The sequence below is a fragment of the Acomys minous genome, assembly GCF_964271855.1.
Source record: "Acomys minous genome assembly, chromosome: 20".
In the NCBI taxonomy this organism is placed as follows: Eukaryota; Metazoa; Chordata; class Mammalia; order Rodentia; family Muridae; genus Acomys; species Acomys minous.
Window position 1 is genome coordinate 8,226,326 of NC_140502.1, and position 21,855 is coordinate 8,248,180.

The 21,855-nt window shown below is 51.5% G+C and overlaps 2 protein-coding genes across 5 annotated transcripts in view; both read left to right on the top strand.

Annotated features, from left to right (window-relative positions):
* The first annotated feature begins 686 nt into the window (after positions 1 to 686).
* MYADM (myeloid associated differentiation marker) lies at positions 687 to 11,470 on the top strand. 4 transcript variants are annotated; one of them, XM_084771490.1, is made up of 4 exons: positions 687 to 917; positions 1,905 to 1,979; positions 5,034 to 5,115; positions 8,912 to 11,470. In XM_084771490.1, exon 4 carries the CDS (start codon positions 8,914 to 8,916, stop codon positions 9,865 to 9,867), a length of 954 nt encoding a protein of 317 aa, XP_084627616.1. In that variant the 5' UTR covers positions 687 to 917; positions 1,905 to 1,979; positions 5,034 to 5,115; positions 8,912 to 8,913; the 3' UTR covers positions 9,868 to 11,470. The 4 variants fall into 4 exon arrangements, with proteins under 4 accessions (XP_084627616.1, XP_084627615.1, XP_084627614.1 ...); XM_084771489.1 differs by lacking the exon at positions 1,905 to 1,979; XM_084771488.1 differs by lacking the exons at positions 687 to 917; positions 1,905 to 1,979 and adding an exon at positions 2,072 to 2,266.
* A 4,267-nt stretch (positions 11,471 to 15,737) lies between these two features.
* Positions 15,738 to 21,855, top strand: part of PRKCG (protein kinase C gamma) — a 30,923-nt gene continuing 24,805 nt past the window's right edge. Inside the window, exons 1-3 of the mRNA XM_084769961.1 lie at positions 15,738 to 16,208; positions 16,577 to 16,608; positions 17,671 to 17,753. Coding sequence (XP_084626087.1) covers positions 16,039 to 16,208; positions 16,577 to 16,608; positions 17,671 to 17,753 — 285 coding nt within the window. The 5' untranslated portion in view covers positions 15,738 to 16,038. The remainder of the gene's footprint in view (positions 16,209 to 16,576; positions 16,609 to 17,670; positions 17,754 to 21,855) is intronic.

The window sequence follows — 21,855 nt, forward strand, 5'->3', positions numbered from 1 at the left end:
TGAGTTCGAAGCCAACCTGGCCTACAAAACAAGTCCAGGACAGCCAAGGCTAAGACAGAGAGACCCTGTCTCAAAAAACCAAACCAAACCAAACCAACCAACCAACTGCCCCCCCCCCCCACACAAACAGAAAAAAACTACTCCTCAAAGCTGGGTGTGGTGGCAGAGGCAGGCAGATCGCTGTGAGTTCAAGGCCACCCTGGTCTACAAACTGGGTCCAGGACCACCAAAGCCACACAGAGAAGCCCTGTCTCGAAAAAACCGAAACCAACCAAGCAAATAAAACCGTACCTTTCATAGGCCAACGAGATGGATAGGCCTTTGCCAACCAAACCGGATGACCTGACCTTGATTCCCTCCCCTCCCAGGATCCCCACCCTACCCCACCCCCTGTCCCCCAATCCAACAAGGTGGAAGGAGAAAAACTCCCACAAGTTGTCTCCTGACTTCCACATTTGCATTTTCACACAAAAGTAAATGTGTGTGTGTGTGTGTAAGCTAAACTAAAACCCTCCCCTTTTCAGGGCATATGATGGCAAAAGAGCGACTGTTTCTGTGTCTCTACCCAAGAATGCAAAGTGAGCATGCAGGTCTTCACCCACCCAATCTTTATACCTTGGTCCCCACCCCCACTTCTGCAAAGCACTAAGCAAGCGCCCAGGTCCCCTCTCCAGCTCCTCCCTCCTCCGTAGGGCACGTAGCTGGATGTTCTGAGCTCCTGGACCCCTTCGGACCCCTCGCTTCACGACGCGACGCTCGCTGTTTCCTCTCTAGGGCTGGGCCACTAAGCCTCTTCAAGCCCTCCTGGAAGGCGACCAGAAGCAGCCAGGGGGGAAGAACCTGGCGTCCGCAGCCGCCACTAGGCCCCGCCCTGCAGCAACGGAGCAGGGCCGCGCCCGGGACCGCGGCCGAGCGGGGTGAGTGTGGCCTGGAGGGAGGGAGCCAGGTGTCCCCGGGTCCTCGTCCTGCCCAGGGGGCCAGCATCGCGACCCTCTGCTCCCTTTAGCTTCGCGACCTTCAGCTCCCTTTCCCTCTTGGCTCATTCCCGTCCTTTTCAGGCCCTCAAATCCGACCATTAAATTAATAAATAAAAAAAAAAAAAAAAAAAAAAAAAGATCCCAGCCCCGCGCTCTTCCCTCATTTGGCGCCCCACCCCCACTCCTTCCCGGCACTACGGGGTCCATGGAATCCCTCCCTGTGGTAGAACCCTGAATCCAGAGCTCCGGGCCCCAGCCCCGTCCTCATAAAGACTCTGAGCCCCTCCCTTTGTCCAGAAGGCAGGAATGTAGGCCAAAAATAGCTCGCCCATCTAGACCCGGGGAGACTCGGCAAACCACCTACCACATATGTTTTAAAAACCCTCTGATCGCTCAGAAATCTGGGACCCCCACGTTTCCAGGAATTTAGCGACTATCCATCATCCTTTCGCCCCTGCTGACTGATCTTCTGAAACGTGGCCCAGCAGCCCTCATGCCGCCATTACAGAGTAATTGGAGATTTGGCACGCTCCCCTCTACGAAGACGCCCCCCCCCCCACCACCACAGGAATCTTGTCTTTGTTCTTTTGGCTTGGGGCCTCGCTAGTCAAGGTGGCTTGCTCGGAACTCCTAAAAGCTCAAGGCCTGGCACGCTAAATCTCTTTCCTTCTTAGATAGACAAGACCTTAGCCCACAGACTCGGTTGACTGAGGGGGTCTGGCCCCCAATCTGCTGGTGCCTAAATGTGTAAGATTTCCTTTATCCGGTCAGCGTGGAGTGATCAGATAGACAAGGACCGGGGCAGAGACCCAAGCTGAGGAGGGGGTAGGGGACTCCTATCTAAAACAAACCGTAAACACGTACGTATCTATGGCAACGGCATTCTTGGGTCAGCCCTGGAGATTTTTTTTTTCTTTTCTTTTCTAGAGCTATGTCAGGGAGGGATAGCCCCCGGGAGCCCCCACGCTTCCAGCTGCTGTGTCTTCCTGTTTTGTCTCCACGGTAACGGTGACCTCAGCCCAGCACCCCCTTCACTCGTAGGGCCTGAGAGGCAAGACGCTCTTAGTCTTAAGGGGGGCGTGGTGTGACATCAACCCCGCCTTGGGGGCGGACCAAGGGATAGCCCGAACTGAGGGAAAGTACCTTTTCACCGCCCTAGCCAGGCCCAAACCCCGCCCACGGCCCCGCCCTTGCACGCTCCTCAGCTGGCCAACTCCACCCAGCCCCAAGACCCTTCTGGTCTGCAGCTGTCGTCCTTGTTCGTGCTGCGGACGCCGCTGGCTGGAGAGGTGAGCATGGAAGGATCCCGAAGGGAAGGAGCAGTGGTCCAAGATCCCTACTAGAAGGGTCTAGAAGGAGGAGTGGGCACGGACTCAGATGTCTGGACTTCCTAGAAACACTCCAGTTGGGCCAGGACTGGAGCTATGGAAAGATGGAAGGCTGAACATAAGAGCTCCTACAGGTCATACGTTTAAAAAAGAAGGGGCCGAGGAGTGGGCACGTGGGGTCTGAGGAAGGCCGCTTTGGTTTGGACCTCTGAGGCTTAAAAAAAAAAAAAAGTGGGATGGGAATCTAGACTTCCATGTCTGATTGAAAAGGCCTGGGATCCAGACTTGGATGAGTCTTGGGGGAATGGGAGCTGGATTCGAGTCTTAATCCGGAGGAGGGCAGGGGCTCTGAATTTGTTTTGTGAGAGGAGGGACTGGGATCTGAACGTGGACTGAGGACTTGGGAGACATGGAGAATAGTTCCCTGACTCTGAGACGAGATGGGGTACCTGGATGCTGCTAGGGCTTGTACCTGGTGCCCCAGAGGAGCTCAGGACGGGAGAAGACCTTTCACAGAGGCCCACAAGGGGAGCTAGGAGTGTGGTGGGGAGCTGGGAAGCTCTGAAGGCTTAAGGCTGAGTCCTCCCCCCCCCAACTCCCCGCGCCCCCCACTCCTGCCCTCCACTGGTGTGAGGCGTGGCCGAGTGCCTGACCTGGGCTGTACCCGAGTCTGTGGAGTGATGGATGACATCAGGAGTGTGGCTGGGGGGAGGGTAGCAGGGGTGCTGGGTGTGGCCCTGAGACTGGACCGAGAGCTAGGAGGAAGCTCAAGGGGCGGATCCCACTTAGGTCTTGGGCTGAGCATTCCTGAGCGCTAACCTCAAATGGTGCTGGTGTCCCTCTGGACCGTCCTGCAGGGCCGTTACCTCTCCTAGGGTCTTCCTTTCTATCATTACGTCTTTCCTAACCAAATTTCCTCCCGGAAAGAATTATGCTTCCCCTTTTTCCTTCTAGTGTCTGTGGCGGGACAATAGCTCCCTCCCCCCCCCTTTTTTTTTCAAGACAGGGTTTCTCTGTGTAGCCTTGGCTGTCCTAAACTCGCTTTGTAGACCTGGCTGGCCTCGAAATCACAGCGATCTGCCTGCCTCTGCCTCCTGAGTGCTGGGATTAGAGGCGTGCGCCACCATGTCCGGTCCATTTTATTTTTATTTTTTATGTTTAATAAAATAAATATACATAGCCTTGGTTGTCTCACTGTTGGAGACCTGACTGGCCTTGAACTTGCAGAGATCCACTTGCCTCTACCTCCTGAGTACTGGGATCAAAGGCAACCAGTGGCCATAGCGCTGGGTGTCAGGCTAGGCCTGGCTACCCAGTAACAGATCTCGGTGGAAACTGGGGGGATTCTGCCTTTCGGTGGCATCTCCCAGGTGCACTAACCCGGGTACCTACATTTACTGTGCGTGCCTAGTCTCTCTAGTTCCCAGGGAGAATTCCAACTCAGCTCAGAGTTTTTCTAGCCTGGAGCCAGGGAAGCTGTGTGCCCTGGAGCTCAGCAAGAGGAATTTAAGGAGTTTTAAGGGAGTCAGCTCTCAAAAAGCGTCATTCTCACCTTGTACTAGGAGTTGAACCCAGGACCTCTCACATGTTAGTCACATAGTCCACCTACCTCACCATCTTCCTTCTAGAACTCCCTCTATGACCCTGGAGGCCTACCGGGATGTTGGAGATAACAGACCTGCTCTACCAGGTCAGACTCATCCCGTTTTTTTGGAGGGAGTCAGGACTTAAAAAAAAAGAAAGAAAGAAAGAAAGAAAGAAAGAAAGAAAGAAAGAAAGAAAAAAGTTTAAATTCATAATTCCATTACTCGAGAGACAGAGGCATGAGGATCTCTTATGAGCTCAAGGCCAGGCCAGCGAGGGTTTCATAGCAAAAGCTTGTCTCAAAATAGATTATATATATATATATATATATATATATATATATATATATATATATATATATATATATATATATTTTTTTTTTTTTTCCAGCGGGTGGGGCAACACACATACCACAGAGCCCTTGTGGAGGTCAGAGGACAACTTCTGGGAGTCAGTTCTGTCTGACTCCCAACTCACTTCTCTCTCTCTCTCTCCCCCCTCCCTCCCTCCCTCCCTTTCTCCCCCCCCCAGCCCCCCTCTTTCGGTTTTTTTTTCGAGACTGGATTTCTCTATGAACGCACACTTTACAAGGGACCATCAGTCGAGCTCTCCCGCCCCCTCCTAGAACCCAGGATTCCCCTCCATTCTCTAGCTAGAGTATCCCGCTAGGAGAGGGGCGGGGGTGGGGGGTGGGGGTGGCGGAGGGAGTCTTGGCACCACCTCATGGTGCCTGCCAAACTTAACGTGGCTGAGGCGACTTGAAGCCCTTATAAGGAGCGTAGACGCCGGGCCCGGCTGGGTTTCCCGCCCCCTACAACCACCGCCCAGGGATCTCCCTCCCCAAACTGCTAGGCTGGGGCTAGGCTAGGTTAACATCACTCACGCTCCTCTCAGAGGCCAGAGGGCGGGTCCTTTCGTCCACATTTGCTCCCACCCCCGCCCACGCAGCAAGTCCTAGGAGAGGAAGGAGAAGGGGGTGGTGCTTCCTCAAGGCAACCTCTGCGCCCTCGGCCCCAGGCTCGCCGCCAAGTATGCGTCTCCACCGGGGAAACATGTCCCAGCTGTAGCGTCTAGGGCTCCAGGGGTCAAGGGTGCTGCGAGGGAGAACTGAGTTCCACCCTGACTGCCTTTTCTCTTCCTCCAGGGCTTCTGATCAGCCTTTTCCAGGTGTGCGATCGTAGCTTTGGCAGCCGGAACTTTCTCCTTGCAGTCCTTCAAGGCAGCAGGTGAGTGTTGTTAGTGGCGCCCCAGTTTCCTAGCTCTTGAGTGAGAATTGCGGGACTACGGGCTGAATTTACAGAGTAAAGGGCTTGCGGGCTTAGGGGGCGGGGTTGGCGGGGGCGGTGGCGGGGGCGGTGTCCAACTTTAAGGGAAATGTGCTGGGAATCCGGACTGGGGGGGGGGGGCGGGGAGGGAGGGGAGTCCAAGGGAGGAAGATTTAAGAGTCGTGGTGTGCCAAGAGCAGAGTGCCTGGAAACCGAACTGAGCCTATGACAGAAGAGCTTGGGGATTCCTGGGTGTAACTACGGGAGTTTGGCTAGGAACACTGAGCTGGATCCCCGGGAGGAGAGGGCTAAGGCCTGAATCCCTGGGTGTGAAGGAGGAGGGGAATGGTGCCTGGATTCCTAGATCCTAGAGAGAAGAGGGGCCTGGTAGGGTTCCAGAGGATGGAGTCAGAGGCATCTATGTGCCTTTAGAAGTTGTATCCAGGAGCTGGCTCCCGTGTACTTTGGGAGCTGTTCTGGAACAGTGTGAGCTTCCAGAGGTTAAGGCCTGCCCTTCTGTCTTTCCATGGGCCCGACCTTAGCCTGGCTTTTCTTGGGGGAGAAATTCTGAATAATTTACGTGCATCTCACAGCATGGGATTACAGATGGGCGGGCACCTTTAATCCCAGCCTTCGGAAGGCAGAGGCAATCGGATCTCTATGAGTTCAAGGCCATCCTGGTCTACATAGTAAATTCCAGGATAGCCAAGACTACATAGAGAAACCATGTCTTGAAAAACAAACAAACAAACAAACAAACAAACAAACAAGGATGATAGACCAAAGAAACCTAAGTTAGCCCTAGTGCAGCCCATGAGTTGACTAGGTATATTTGCAGGGGCATAGGCATCACGGAAAAGCCCACTCCAAGCTGGTCATGGTCAGGCAGGCCTTTCATCCCAGCACTCAGGGGAGCAGAGACAGGCAGATCACTGTGAGTTCAAGGCCAGCCTGGTCTACAAAGTGAGACCACGAAAGCCAAGATAACACACAGAAACCCTGTCTCAAAAAACAAAACAAAAAAAGAACACCACCACCAAAAAACAAAAAACAAAAAAACCCACAAAAAACCCAACAACTTAAATTAAGAAAAAGAAAAGAGCCGGGGTGGTGGGGGGCACACACCTTTAATCCCAGCACTCGGGAGGCAGAGGCAGGCAGATTGCTGTTCAAGGCCAGCCTGGTCTACAAAGTGAGTCCAGGACAGTCAAGGCTACACAGAGAAGCCCTGACTCAAAAAAAAACCAAAATAAATAAAGAAAGACAGAAAGAAAAAGAAAAGAAAGAAAGAAAGCCCACCCCAGCATGGTTGAAGATTCATTCCTAGAGTGCACTGCAGCGTATCTGGGCTGAAGAGCCTTCCTGTCTTTCTCTGAATTACTCTCTGCTCATATATTCCCGCGGAGGAGGCCTTCCGCTTTGAGAGGGGACCTCATACATAGCCTTGTAACTTTCTGAGTGTGTTCTGAGGTTCTCATGGTGTTTCTTTTTTCTTCTTTTTGGTTTTTCGAGGCAGGATTTCTCTGTGTAGCCTTGGCTGTCCTGGACTCGCTTTGTAGACCAGGCTGGCCTCGAACTCACAGAGATCCACCTGCCTCTGGCTCCCGAGTGCTGGGATTAAAGGTGTGTGCCACTACGTACCACTGGTGTTCCTTTCTAATGTGTTAATTATTGTGTGTGTGTGTGTGTGTGTGTGTGTGTGTGTGTGTGTGTGTGTCGGCTTTACCCACTGAGCCGTCCAGCTGGCCCAAATCTCTATGGCTTTGAGTCATTTGAACCTCCTTCTCTCCAGCCGTTGATGTTTCAGTTCAGAGGAAATAACTACAGAACCGACAGTAGCAAAAACAAAGTGGATCTGGGAACCACCTCCCTATATATTTAGGGGCATCAGCCAGTTAGGATCCTGAGGAAGGCTCCGGCATCTGGGCCTAGTCCTCAGTCTCCAGGACCAGGAGATAGAAACTGTGGTTTGTCGGTGGAAAAAAAGATGTTAAGTCCTACTCGTGTGTGTGGGCCACATGGGACACTAGAAGGCCTGGCTGAGGTTCAACCAGAGATTTCAGTGGGTGGAGCTGAGCCACTGAACAGTGGGAATGGGTCTGTGTGTGTGTGTGTGTGTGTGTGTGTGTGTGTGTGTGTGTGTGTTTGTAAAAGAGTTAAATTTTCCTGAACTTGAGGTACCTGTTAGCTGGGTCCCTGGAGGAAGTGATAGGCTCGGCCATAGGAAAGAAGAAACTGAGCTGTCTTTAATTTTCCAGGCCCGGAGGAGGGCATTAGGGGGGGAATGGGTGAGGCTTGAAGGGGGAGAAGAAAGAAAATGTGATGGTCCAGGTCTGAGATCTCTGGGAGAGGAGTGGTTAGAAGGATGGACGAGGTCCGGTGCTGTGGCTAGGAGTGGGAGCTGGAACAGAGGCTGGGATATTGGTTGTGTAGGGGCTGCTAGTGTCTCTGTTGCTCTTACATAAAAGAAATCTAGCCGGGTGTGGTGGCGCACGCCTTTAATCCCAGCACTCGGGAGGCGGAGGCAGGTGGATCGCTGTAAGTTCGAGGCCAGCCTGGTCTACAAAGCGAGTCCAGGACAGCTGAGAATACACAAAGAAACCCTGTCTCGAAAAACCAAAAAAAAAAAAAAAGAAAGAAAAAAAAGAAGAAAAAATCTATTCATGGGGCCTAAAGTGTGAGGAAGTTGGCATCTTGGCTATGGAGAAGTTAGAAATGACTGACTTGTAGGGTAAAGGGGAACTTTGTGCCTATGGGGTAAAGCCCTAGGTCACACATAGGAGGAAGTGACATACAGGCAGGATTTTAGGCCATAATCTCTCCGTTGCTAGGGGGGTTTTTTGTTGTTGTCAGTTCGTTGATTTTTTTTTTTTTTTAAAGACAGGGTTTCTCCGCATAGCCTTGGCTGTCCTTGTTTTTTTGTTTTGTTTTGTTTTAAATATATTTTATTAATTTATTCTTATTACATCTCTATAGTGATCCCATCGCTTGTATCCTCCCCTTCCTCCCTCCTTCCCATTTTCCCCTTACTCCCCTCCCCTATGACTGTGGCTGATGGGGACTTCCTCCCCCTGTACATGCTCATAAGGTATTGTTTTTTTTAAAGGCAGAATCTCATTCTGTTGCCCAAACTGGTCTATGTAACCCCGGCTGGCCTCCCATCTCACAGTAATCCTCCTACCTCCAACCTCCCAGATGCTAAGATCCCCGGTGTGCACATCTGCACCTAGTTTATGCAGTGCAGGCATCTGATCCAGGCCTTCCTCAACTGAGCCCCATCCCCAAGACCACAGTCGTGCAGGTGCATGGTTGGGGTGGGTCCCACGTGCACAGGAGGAGGTCCAAGTCAGCTTGTAGGTGTTGGTTCCCGCCTACTACCAGGTGGGTCCCAAGGATCCAAGTCAGCTTTTCGAGCACAGCAACAAAGATTTTTTTTTTTTATCCACTGAGGTGTGCACTGGCCAACCATCCTCCAGTTGGGTAGGTTGCTGAGTTCCCAGGGGGGAAAAAAAGCAAGAAGTATATCACCTTGGGTATCTTGAGTTCTCCCCTGGGTAGAGACCAGAGGAGCCTAGAATCTAGGTGACCGACTCATCTTTATAGTTTATAGATGAGTTCCGTGCTTTGAAACACAGCCCTTTCAGAATTCCAGGAATTCATTTGTTCCAAGACTGAGGGGGGCTGGGTGCCTGCATTCCTCATATGATACCTTATCCAAACGCTGTTTTTTTGTTTTTTGGTTTTTTTTTTCTTTCAGCCATGCCGGTGTCAGTAACCCGAACAACTATCACAACCACAACGACTTCGTCTTCCACCACGGTGGGGTCCCCTCGGGCACTGACCCAGCCCCTGGGCCTCCTCCGCCTCCTGCAGCTAACATGCACCTGTGTGGCTTTCTCGCTGGTGGCCAGTGTGGGTGCTTGGACGGGGCCCATGGGTAACTGGTCCATGTTCACCTGGTGTTTCTGTTTTGCTATGACCCTGGTCATCCTGATTGTGGAATTAGGTGGACTTCAGACCCACTTTCCCCTGTCATGGCGGAATTTCCCCATCACCTACGCCTGCTACGCGGCCCTCTTCTGCCTGTCCTCGTCCATCATCTACCCCACCACCTACGTACAGTTCATGCCTCACGGACGTTCGCGGGACCACGCCATCGCCGCCACCACCTTCTCCTGCATCGCCTGTTTGGCTTATGCCACGGAAGTGGCCTGGACCCGTGCAAGGCCCGGTGAGATCACTGGCTACATGGCTACCGTGCCGGGGCTGCTCAAGGTCTTTGAGACCTTCATAGCCTGTATCATCTTTGCCTTCATCAGCGAGCCGTCCCTGTACCAGCACAAGCCGGCCCTGGAGTGGTGTGTGGCAGTCTATGCCATCTGCTTCATCCTGGCGGCGGTGACCATCCTGCTCAACCTGGGGGACTGCACCAACATGTTGCCCATCCCTTTCCCCACCTTCCTGTCAGGCCTGGCCTTACTGTCTGTCCTCTTCTATGCCACTGCCATTGTCCTCTGGCCCCTCTACCAATTTGATCAGAGGTACAATGGGCAGCCCCGGCGGTCCATGGATCCAAGCTGTGCTAACACATACCCCCATTCGGTGTGCTTCTGGGACCGCCGGCTGGCGGTGGCCATCCTGACGGGCGTCAACCTGCTGGCCTATGTGTCTGATCTGGTGTACTCCACCCGGCTGGTGTTTGTCAAGGTCTAAGGTTGCCCAGGGGCTCCCTTAGCATCCCTCCCTGCAGCCTCTTCACCTGATACCCGAGTTTTTGGTACCATGTCCTCTTTCCTCCTCCATGTGTCCTCTCCCATTTCCTCTTCCCTGTTGGATATGTATAGTCTCCCTGTCCTCTTTTCGTGTCTCTTTCATGCTTTTTTTTTAACCCCCTTGAGACAGGGTTTCTCTGTGTAGCCTTGGCTGTCCTAGACTCACATTGTAGACTAGGCTGGCCTCGAACTCACAGTGACCCGTCTGCCTCTGCCTCCCGAGTGCGCCACCCTGCCCGGCTTCATCTCTTTCTTACCTTTCCTCTTCCAGTATGTCTGCCCATACCTTGTTTTGCCCTTGAGTTTTGGCTCCACAGCCCTCTTTTACCTCTTTTATTTACCTTTCTTTTACTGTTTTCCTGTCCATTTTGCAACCTGCCTGTTTTCCCGGGAGCCCTCAGAATTCTTGTTTTCTCTCCCTCACCCTTCAAAGGTGCTGGCCCCACACATCCCACACTCTTTTGCAATTACCCACACTCCTTTGCAGTCCTTCACCCCATGGGCCTCTAGGGGCCATATTGCCAAAGCATGCCTGCCTGCCTGCCTTAGCTGTGCCTTAGTCAGTATGTATGTGTTACGTGTTAAAGGGGTTGGGGAGCAGGCCATGTAGTGCACCTTTCAAATTCAAAACAAACAAAAATCCTGGAGGTGAGTGATTTCCAGTGGCCAGGAGTTCATTATGCAGTCTCTGCCTCTACCTGTCACTCAGCTTTGCCTCAAATTGGCTCTAGAACTTTTTACCAGGCTTACCAAAGCCCACTGCCCTAAAGGCTATCCTAGATGAAGCAAAGGATGGATACCTCTTCCTGAATTATTCTCTGTGCTACACAAACAAAAACTCACCAAAAACACCCACGTGGTCTTGGAGACAACTCTGAAGTATTTCTGAGGGGCAGTAACGGTGGGCCTCCTATCTCAGTGTTAAAAATAGCATGGCCTGCCTTAGCAGGGATGAGAAGAAAATTGCCCTCTGCCGGCCTTAAAGGCTCTACTATCCTCTTTTTCTTTTTCTTTTTTTCTGAACACGAAGACAAAAACAACTAAGAAGTTCTGGGGGTTTTGTCTTGTTTTGTTTTGGTTTTTATTTTTTAAATAACTTTTGAGGTGGTCTTCCATAGGCCAGGCTGGTCTCAAGTTTAACTGTGTAGTGTGGCTGAGGCTGCCCATGAACACTTGGTTTTCCCATCTCTACCTTCCAGGTGCTGAGATTACAGGTGTGCTGCTACACCCCAGTTATATAGCCCCATCTAAGTAAGGGAAGTTTCTTAAATACCTTTTCTTTGGGGGGGGTGGGGTTATCAGGATTGGAATGGCTTGTGTGTGCTAGTTGCTTCTTGCTGCTTTCTGCTTCTCTGGGACTCACATGCATTACTTGGTATATATATATATATATATAAATGTATAAATATATATTTTATTTTTTTTAATTTTCTGGAGCTTTTGGTTCCTATAGCTCCTGCTGTCAGTCATCCCTTCCCACTCCCAACATCCATAAAGTTCTTTAAAAAAAAAAAAAACAACTCAATATAAAGAGAACAGGAAGACTCATGCTTTCTTATCTCAGGGTGGGTGGGTGGGGAGAGAGGAGGGAGGGAGGGAGGGAGGGCTCCAAGATGATGAGACTGGGATTTTTTCAGTTTGATGGGAGGGAGGAGTGGAGAGGGAGGGAGGAGGGAGGGAGGGCTCCAAGACAGATGAGATTCGGATTTTTCAGTTTGATGTCAGAATGAGGTTGGGACTAAGACAACCTGGCTTCCTCAGAAAACAGTAGCAGAGTCTGGATATCTTCCTCCTCCTCACCCCCTGCCTTTTTGTTGTTGTTGTTGTTGTTGTTGTTGTTGTTGTTGTTGTTGTTGATTTTTCAAGACAGGGTTTCTCTGTGTAGCCTTAGCTGTCCTGGACTCACTCTGTAGACCAGGCTAGCTTCGAACTCAGACATCAGCCTGCTTCTGCCTCCAGAGTGCTGGGATTAAAGGTGTGCGCCACCACGCTTTTCCCCCCCTGCTTTTGAGACAGTCTCACATACCTGAGGTTGACCTCAAACTCACTCTGTAGCCAAGGAGAACTTTAAGAAGAAGGGCCTACCTCTTCCAATGCCACCACACCCAGTTTCTGCTGGGCTTGGGATGGAACCCAGAGCTTGGCACATGCTAGGCAAAGACTTCACCAACTGAGTTGCATAGCCTAGCCCACTAGAGGTTCAGAGGGAGGATAAAGGCTCGTGCTTTGGCTTCATGAGAGGCAGGGTTTGCATCCAGTACCCATCAAACAAGCATCCCAGATGGATGCAACGTCCCTATGGTGGGGGGTGGGGTGGGGTGGGGGGTGGGGACAACAAAGGATCTCTGGGGCCTGCTGACTTCCTGTTTCAGGTGAATAGGCAGGGTGAAGGACAGTGACCGGTGATCCCTTTTGTGGCCTTCATGCCTACACTCACATAGACACTTTTTATAATTAAAAAAAAAGGGGGGGGTTGGCTAGGAGAGATATGAAAGTACCAATAGCAGCCACCATGGCTTGCCAAGCAGGTCACAGGGAGAGAGAGTACTTAGCACGAACAGGGCTCTGGCAGGCCTGTCCCTAGCAACACACAGAGATTAAGGCGGAAAAATACCCCTTTGGCAATCCAGAAATACAGTTTCCTGGGGCTGAAGAGGTGATTTTGCAGTTAAAAATGCTTGAGTTCAGTCCATGGGATCCACATCAGCAGCTCACAACTCCAGTGTTAGAGATAGCTCAGAGGTTAAAACCACTAACACCCTCCAGCCTCCAAGACCACACATAGACACATAACGGACACACAAATTTCAGGGTCACAGATCCCTTTTTTTTGCACCTGTACCCACACAAAAGCAACTTGGAAAACATTGCAAAGTTGGAAGTGAGAAAAAACAACCCTCCCCCCTGCCCAAAAAAAGAAGCCAAACCCTGAAAGGCCCGAAGTAGGGTGCACACCTTTAGGCAGAGGCAAGCAGATCTGCGTGAATTCAAGGCCAGCCTGGTCTACAAAGCGAGTCCAGGACAGCTAAGGTTACACAGAGAAACCCTGCCTTGAAAAAGCAAAAATAAAAATAACACAGGAAGGACGTGATTTGCTCTAGGTATGGTGGAGGAGGTTTATTGTAGATAAAAGGGAGGGGGCGGAGCAAAGCCAGAGTCAGTGACATCTGGGAGAGTCCGCAGTGACTATGACTCTATGGTAGGGCATGTGAGGGGAGTTGGGAAGGGAGAGGGGACACCCAGGAGACTAAGAGGGTAAAGGGTAGGGAAAAAAAAAAATAAAGGAGTGGGGAACCAGAATGGCTGGGTTATACAGGGAAGAGCAAGGGGAGGAAGAGCAGCCAGCCCCTGGACTGAAGAAGTTTAGGGTAGCGGGTGGGGCGTGCCAGCCACACTCTGTAACAGGTCCTCTTGGATATGCTAAATAGGCAACTCAGCCACTTGTCCCACGTTTGCGACCTAACAGGAAGTATGTGGGAGAAAGGCCAGCGAGGCTACGCACTCACGGGGGTGAGAAAAAGTCTTATTTCTTTAGTGTCTACCAAGACTTATCCACATCAATCCCTAGCCTCAGGAGGCCATCACACCGACTCCTTCCCCTACCGAGTTCAAGAATAGCTTTTCCGGAAGACACCAGAAAGAACAGCCACTGGGGTGGGGGTATGGATCCGTTGACAGAGTGCTTGTCTGGCACACACAAGGCCCCGGGTTCAGCCCCCAGCACCTCAACACCCCTCCCCCCACCTTCACCCCCAGCTAGGGTCATGCATGCCCGGGAACCCAGCTCCTGGGGGAGGTAACAGTAGGTCATCCTCGATTACCTGGCTTGTTTGGAGTCAGCTAGAAATACGTAAGACCCTTTGATTTATATTTTTCGGACAGATTCTCACTGTGTGGTCCTGGCTGGTCTGGGACTTGCTATGCAGACCAGGCTGGCACCAAGCTCACAAGTGATCCTTCCGCATCTGTCTGAGATTAAAGGTGCGCACGCCCCTGTTTAAAAACAAAACAACAAAACAAAACAAAAAACAGCTGTAGCATCCAGTGATCTGCTGTATTAACTCGGAAAAGCCGCAGAGGAAGAAGCTGTACTCCTCGTGTTCTCCCTCCCGTTTCTTCAGGGAACCACAGAAAGCTTGCGGGGTGGGCAAGGAACTCAGAGTTCAGAGAACGGTGCTTGGAGACTGACTCTAATTCCTCTACCTCCCCAACATCTTCTGAAAGCCCGACCCCAAGATGGACAAAGCAAAATCGCACAGAAGGCGTGCCGCCGGCGTGTCCACCTTGACGGGCAGGGCACGCCGGGAGGAGTAGTTCTCTCTTGCGCCCCATGAATAGCCTAACACGAGGGCCTCAACTCTAAGTCCCAGAGTGCATTGAGCTCGACAAGCCTTCTGGCGGGCTGGGGTTCCCCAAAACAGCTTCCTGCCAGAATGTATTAATTGGAGCGCCTGAATTGGGAGAAAGGCACTGCGCTGGGCGTGTCCTGGGGTGGGGGTGGGGGGGTGGGGGGGAGGAACTCAGGGGAGGAAACCTGGGCGTGTGCACAGGAAATCCCAGGGAAAGACAGAGTCGGAGGACGCCCCCAGGTGGAGAGTCACAGGGAAACACGAGAGACCCCCGAGACACGGGGAGATCCAGAATCAAGAAAGACTTTCACACTAAGATACAGAGTCACAGGAAGATACGGAGGGGGAGGGCCCTCAGCGATGGAGAATTACAGGGAGACTCCGATAAAGGAGAGACCCCCAGAGATGGAAAACCGTGAGGGAGAGTCACGGTGGAGAGACCACCCTTAGACAGGAGTCACGGAGAAGCAGAGAAGAGAGACACACAGAGAGGAGGCGGTCACAGGCACCGAGGAGGGTCGAGATTCCCCGGAGACAGTCAGAGGGAGACACAGAGAAGGGAGAAACGCCCAGAAACAGTCACAGAGATAAGAGACTCCCAGGGAGACAAGGAAGGAGAAGAGACCACTTAGAGAGTCACAATGAATGGGGAGGGATCCTCCCGAGACAATAGACGGTCACAGGGCCAAAAGCAAAAACCCGAGTGGGTCAGAAAGAAATCGACAGAAGGAAAGAGGTACAGGGAAGGAGGGACAGGCAACTATTCAGAGAGAGCATCCCCTAGCGACAGAAGAGGGAGAAATACAGAAGCAGAGAGTGGCGGACGTCGGGAAACGTTGAATTTAAGTGGCAGAGGTGAATTGTGCAACACAGATTAGCGAAGAAGGGGAAAGGAAAGGAAAGGAAACGAAAACATTTCCAGGGCGCCGTGTGGGGCGTGAGGAGAGATGTGAGTAAGAAAAGGAGAGAGGCAGAGAGGGGGGAATTGGAGCGAGAAAACAGGAGCGGAGAAAGAGGAAAAGAGAGGCAGGAAAGAGAAGGCATCTGAAGAGAGACACACCCAGAGGGAGGCGAAGCAAGCCCAGAGGCTATGAGAGCGATAACGAGCTGGAGGAATGACCATCTGGAAGTCCTCACACTGAACACAAAGTTTCTTGACTAGAAGAGTAATATGACCAGAGACACACAGATCTACGCCAGATTCAAGAGCCTGTCAAGACCTACCCATGCAACTAAGTGGGGGAGGAAGATGGGTGTCGGGGCTAGGATGACAGACTGGAATGTATTTGGGAGAAAGGGGGTGGACAAGGCTCAGAGGACGTCCCCTCCCTGCATACAGCCTGCGGAATGGGTGTGCGCACGTGGAAAGGAGGGAGGGGCATCTGTTCGGGGTGGGGGGGCACCTTTAAGATGAAACCACGCCCCTTGGTCGTCATGGCAACGCCTCCCCCCCCAATACCCCTCACCCCCGACTTCTACATTTCAGCAGGTGCCGCGAGCCCGAGCTCCGGCCGCAGCCGCCGCCGCCGCCAGTGCCTGCGGCTCCTCGGTCCTTCTGCCTTCTGTTCTGATCCCACCCGCTTGCTCCCCCTTGGTGCAGCCGGTGCCGGGGCGCTGCCTTCTTCCCTGCGCTGCGCACCGTTAGGTGCCTCGCCCCTGTCCTTCCCGTCTCCGAGTCTGCGGAATCCTCCTTTCCGCCTCCCCGTCCACCTGTTTCCTCAGAAAAGGGGCCAGATCGTGATCCCTGCTGCGTTCCTGGGGCCATGGCGGGTCTGGGCCCCGGCGGAGGCGATTCAGAGGGGGGACCCCGACCCCTGTTTTGCAGAAAAGGGGCGCTGAGGCAGAAGGTGGTCCACGAGGTGAAGAGCCACAAGTTCACCGCTCGTTTCTTCAAGCAGCCAACCTTCTGCAGCCACTGTACCGACTTTATCTGGTGAGGGAAGCGGGCTGGCGGAGAGGGCTGAGGGAAGAGGGCACTTGGGGGAGCAGTCATATCACACTGCCCCCCCCAACGATTGAGCAGAGAGGTGCTGCAGCTCCCACTCCTGTACTTAAGGTTTAGGATGGGTCGCGGAGGTTGGGGGAGAAGCCTAGGGGTCTGGTTTCCTGGGTCTGAGGGAGGAGGGCGCGGGAGCTGGATTCCAAGGTCCAAGAGAAAAGGACCTGGAATTAGAATTTCTGGGATCGAGGAGAACGAAACTGGAATTTAAATACCTGGGAAGCCGCACACCTATATCTTGCAAAGGTGGGAGGGCCCGGGTACCCCTTTTTGCACTGACCTTAGGTTCTTGACTCTTCTAGGGGCATTGGAAAGCAGGGCCTGCAATGTCAAGGTAAGAGCTGGGACCTGGACTCCTGGGACCCCCCCCCCCCACAACACACACACACACACACACACACACACACACACACACACACACACACACACACGCAAGGGTGGAGGCTGGGGCCTCACAGCTGAGGTGGCTAACACACGTGTTCTGTGGTCCCCAGAGAGGCGCGGGGGAGCCCTGGGCGGGGGGTGTGGCAGAGACACAGCCTGTGGTGGGGAGGAAACTCTGATGGCAGGGCCACCGCGGAGGTGGTGCTGGGGGCCCCTCCCTCGGCCGGCTCCAGGTGGGGACAGATATTTGGAGAATCTGTTTCCATGGGAACAGGGAGATTTGGAAAGGGGGAACTGAATGGGGGGAAGGGGCTCAGAGATGCAAAGTCAGAGCCCCCCCTCCCACTGCTGTTGCTATGACAACACCATCCATCCTAAAGCAGGGGCAAGCCGGGTGGGGTCACTAATGGGCGGGTGGGGGCCGGTCGAGGGGGGCGAGTCCTAAAACACCAGCTGCCACTTGGCTGAGAATGGAGTGACTCAAGATGGGGGGCGGGCCGGAGCAGCACCCCCAGACTCACTTCTGATCAAGTTGCTGCTCTCTGCTAGGTCTAAGGATATTTCTGTTGTTTCTTTTCAAAACCTGTCTCCCTCTCTCTTTTCTACTGGCTCCCCACCACCACCTCTCTCTCTCTCTCTCTCTCTCTCTCTCTCTCTCTCTCTCTCTCTCTCTCTCTCTCTCTCTGTCTCGTGTGTGTGTGTGTGCGCGCGCGCGCGCGCGTGTGTGTGTGTGTGTGTGTGTATGTACATTGGGGATTTTGTTAGTTTGTGTTTCTCTGTCTCTTTTTGTCTTTCTTCAAGTCTATCTCTTGGGGTTCTCTTGTCTCTGTGTCTCTGTGTGTCTCCATATGGTTCTTGGTCTGGGTCTCCTTTGATTTTCTCTCTACTGGACTCTCTGGTTTTCTCTGGACTGGAACATTTGGCTCTGATATTGCATCTATTTGGGGGGGGGCGGGGGCTGTCTCTCTCTTGTCTCTCCCTGCCTGTGTGTCTCTTGCATTCTCATCTTTAGTCTGCAGCTTTGTGGTTCACCGCCGATGCCACGAATTTGTGACCTTCGAGTGTCCAGGCGCTGGAAAGGGCCCCCAGACGGATGTGAGTGCCCAGACACCTGGTTCTTCCTCCTCAGGCCACGTCCCCGCCCTCACCCCCTCGGCGTCCGTCCCAATTTCTCTTGCTATTTTTAAGGCTGGGAGGGGAGGGGGGCTGGAGAGATAGGGAGAGCTAGTCTGGCCCAGATTCCTTGCCCTTGGCCTGAAAAGGGGGACTAAGAAGGGGCCTGGGAGAGGCTGGGGACACAGGTGAGGGACAGAGAGGAAGCAGGGGTTGAAGGAACCAGAAGTCAACGTTGAGGAGGGATGAGACTGCCATCCTGGGAAGAAGAAATTGAAAAGAACTGGAATATGGGAGACAGACAGACAGACAGACACACACACACACAGACACACAGACACACAGACACACAGACACACAGACACACACACACACACACAGACACACAGACACACAGACACACACACACACACACAGAGAGAGAGAGAGAGAGAGAGAGAGAGAGAGAGAGAGAGAGAGCTATCAGTGCCAGTACTGAAATTGTGAAATAGGCAGAGAGAATCTCAGAAGCCGGACTGAGATGCAGGAAAAGAGAAATTCGAAGGTGGGTGTCATGGTACAAGCCAAGTATCCTAGCATGTAAGAGCCTGGTGGCAGAAGGATCTGGAATTGAAGGCCAGTTTTGTCTACATAGCAAGTTCCGGGCAAGCCTGAGCTACATAAGATGTATCTTATGTGTGTGGTGTGGTGTGTGTGTGTGTGTGTGTGTGTGTGTGTGTGTGTGTGTGAAATAGGAAGGGGCAGAGATAGAAGATGGAGGCTCAGAGAGACCCCACAGGGCACAGACACCAGGCAGTTGCACACATGAATGAATGCACTCAGCTCCAGAACCAGTTCACCCTGTCCCTCCCTCCCTCTGCACAGCAGGGCCTGACAAGCACAGCCAATTCCGGACACCAGTTCCTTTCCCCTCTTTTTTTTTTTTTCACCAAGCCTCTGACTCTTCCCTTGTAGAATAAGTCTGTAAACTAGCAGTGGCCAGGTTAGAGCTGCCCATGGTAACGGAGATGTTTCCTTTCTATGGTTGTCGCCGGCACCATGCAGCTGGCATGAAACAGAGATGTTCTGAGGAGCAGAAATCTAAACTCCATTTTGCTCAGATCGATTTAAATTTCAACAGCTACACTGTTGAACTGGGTAGCATAAATCTAGACATTTCCAATCTTATGCTGGCAGTACAATGGAGATTTTTTTTTTTCCCATCCCAGAGTTTGATACAAGGAAAGAGATAGTTATATGAATCATAGATGAGGACATAGCAATCGGGAGGGTGAGGCAGGAGGATTGTGAGTTTGAGGCCAAACAGACTGGACTTAAATATCAAAGACACTGTCTCAAAGAAAAGGCAAGAGGAAAGATCCACAGAGGCTCATGAGGCACCTGCTAGCTTGTGTGGTGAAGAAAACAGAATTTGCATAGAGGATGTGGCTACATAGAGCACGTATTGAGTACCACTGTCTACCAGCAGCAGGATGCGTTTATTGCCTGCCCCTGCACCTGCTTGCCTCCTCCAACACGATCTGTGTTTTATAAGGTCCTGATTACATACATACTCATCAACTATTTCACACCCAGTGTAGGCTTGAATCCGTATAATTGCTCATTAAGATTAAATTAGTTGCTTTTCTTTTTTCTTCTTCTTCTGTTCCCCTCTGAGCAGAGATTCTTGAACTAGAACACATGACGTGAAATGCCAGTTCCTCTGTAAAATGAGAAATTATCTCTTGCGGTGTTTTTGTTTTCTTTCTTCTTTTTCTTAAAAAAAATTTAAATAGATTTAAAGTCTTCTCGGTTCATTGGGAGAGATCAAACGTCTTTTCTTTTTCTTTCTTTCTTTCTTTTCTTTTTTTTTTTTTTGGAGGTCTTGTTTTTGTTGTTTTGTTTGAGACAGCATTTCACTATATAACCCTAGATGGCTGGAAATTTGCTATTTAGACCAAGCTGGCCTCATAGAGAGCCATCTGCCTCTGCTGTCCGAGTGCTGAAGTTAAAAATGAATACCACTATGCCCCATGTTTTTCTTTTTTTTTTTTTAATTGTTTTGTTTTGGTTCATTTGTTTCTTTGTTTTGTTTGTTTTTGCGAAGGCAGGGTTTCTCTATGTAGCCTTGGGCTATCCTAGATTCACTTTGTAGACCAGGCTGGCCTCGAACTCACAGCAATCTGCCAACCTCTGCCTCCTGAGTGCTGGGATTAAAGGCGTGTCCCATCACACCCAGCCCCGTGTTTTTCTTTGTTAATTATTTAGTCAGTGTCTCTCTATGTAGTCCAGGCCGGATCCCGCCCCCCCCACCTCCCAACCCCCCACCCCCGCCATTCTACAGATGAATGCAGCTCTCCCAAATGCTGGGATAACAGGTGTGTGTCATCATAGCTGGCTTAATTAACTACAGTACATTTTTAAGTTCCCGGGATATAAAATGAAGTGAGAATCCTGCCTACTTAGGGGTCATTTCCAAGTTTCAGTAGAGTCAAATGCTTTCGGTGGTATATCTGAAACAGCATTAAGGAAAATAATGGGTTATCCAGATGGCTTAGCTGGTAAAGGCATCTGCTGCCAAGGCTGGCAACCTGAGTTTCATCTCTGGGATCCTCTGACCTCCACATGTATGCCTACACACACACACACACACACACACACACACACACACACACACACACAGCTGGAGGGGTGGCTCAGAGGTTAAAGGCAATTGTTGCTCTTGCAAGGAACACACAAGTTCAGTTTCAAGCATCCACCTGGTGGCTCACAACCATCCAATTGTTGTGCCTCCTTCTGACCTCTGTAGAGGCAAGACACATACATGGCATACACACACACACACACACACACACACACACACACACACACACAGAGGCAAAACACTCATTCACAGAAAATAATAAATCTGAAAAACATTAAAAATAGAAGTCTCACTAAAATAAATGAACGAGAAAGGTAAATCTGCAGCGGAGGCTGCAGTTCAGGTGGCAGAGGACTGTGTAAACTGGCCATGGTGGACACCTGGAAACTCTGGGGGTATAGGAGGTAGGAGGATCAGGACTTCAAGCCAGCCTATACAAAGGAAGAAAAGAAAAATGGTGGTGGTGGCGCACACCTTTAATCCCAGCATTTCGGGAGACAGAAGCTGGTGGATCTCTGTGCGTTTGAGGACAGCCTGGTCTACAGAGTGAGTCCAGGGCAGCCAAGGCTACACAGAGAAACCCTGTCTCAAAAAAACAAAACAAAACAAAACAACCCTCCCCCCCTCCCCCCCCAAAAAAAAAACAATTTAAAAAGCAGGAGAGGAAGGAAGGGAGGAGGAAATAATTTTCTAAGAACCAGGCATTAACCCGTAGGGCGGAGTGTGGGTGGGGAAGGTATTGGCTGTTGTCCTAAATTCCTGCGTAATCGGACCCTGGACATTTAGTGTTGCTTCGAGACGTAGAATGTCAATGTCCATTTGACAGAGAAGGTTGCTGAGGCTCAAAACTTGGAAATGAATTTGCTCAAAAAAAAAAAAAATCACACATCTGGGAAGTGACCTGCGTCTTCTTTAGCTCTTCAGGGGCAGCAATAAACCTGCTCCTCATAACCCCAGCGCCAGTAACGGCTGTCAGACTAGCAGCAGTGGGCATGTCCTACATACTAAATTCTGCTCTGAGTCTCCTAGTAATCTGGCCGGGGCCTCTGGTGTCTGCTGGAACCAGCTCTCGTTTTTTTTTTTTACAAGGGGAGCTTGCAGGGAGGCAGCGAGCAGAGGACTTGGGGCTGAAGGTGGCCCAGAGGTCCTCAGAGAGCATCTTGAGGGAAGAGGTGTGGAAGTAGGAAGGATCCTCTGACCAAATGCCACTTTGTTTTGTTTTGTTTTGTTTTAATTTATCTATTCTTTATTATTATGTATACAGTGTTCTACCTGCATGTAACTCCTGCAGGCCAGAAGAGGGCACCAGATCTCATTATGGATGGTTGCGAGCCATCATGTGGTTGCTGGGATTTGAACTCAGGACCTTTGGAAGAGCAGCCAGTGCTCTTAACCTCTGAGCCATCTCTCCAGTCCCCCCAAATGCCACTTTGTTAACGAGACCTGCCTGACCCTTCTGAG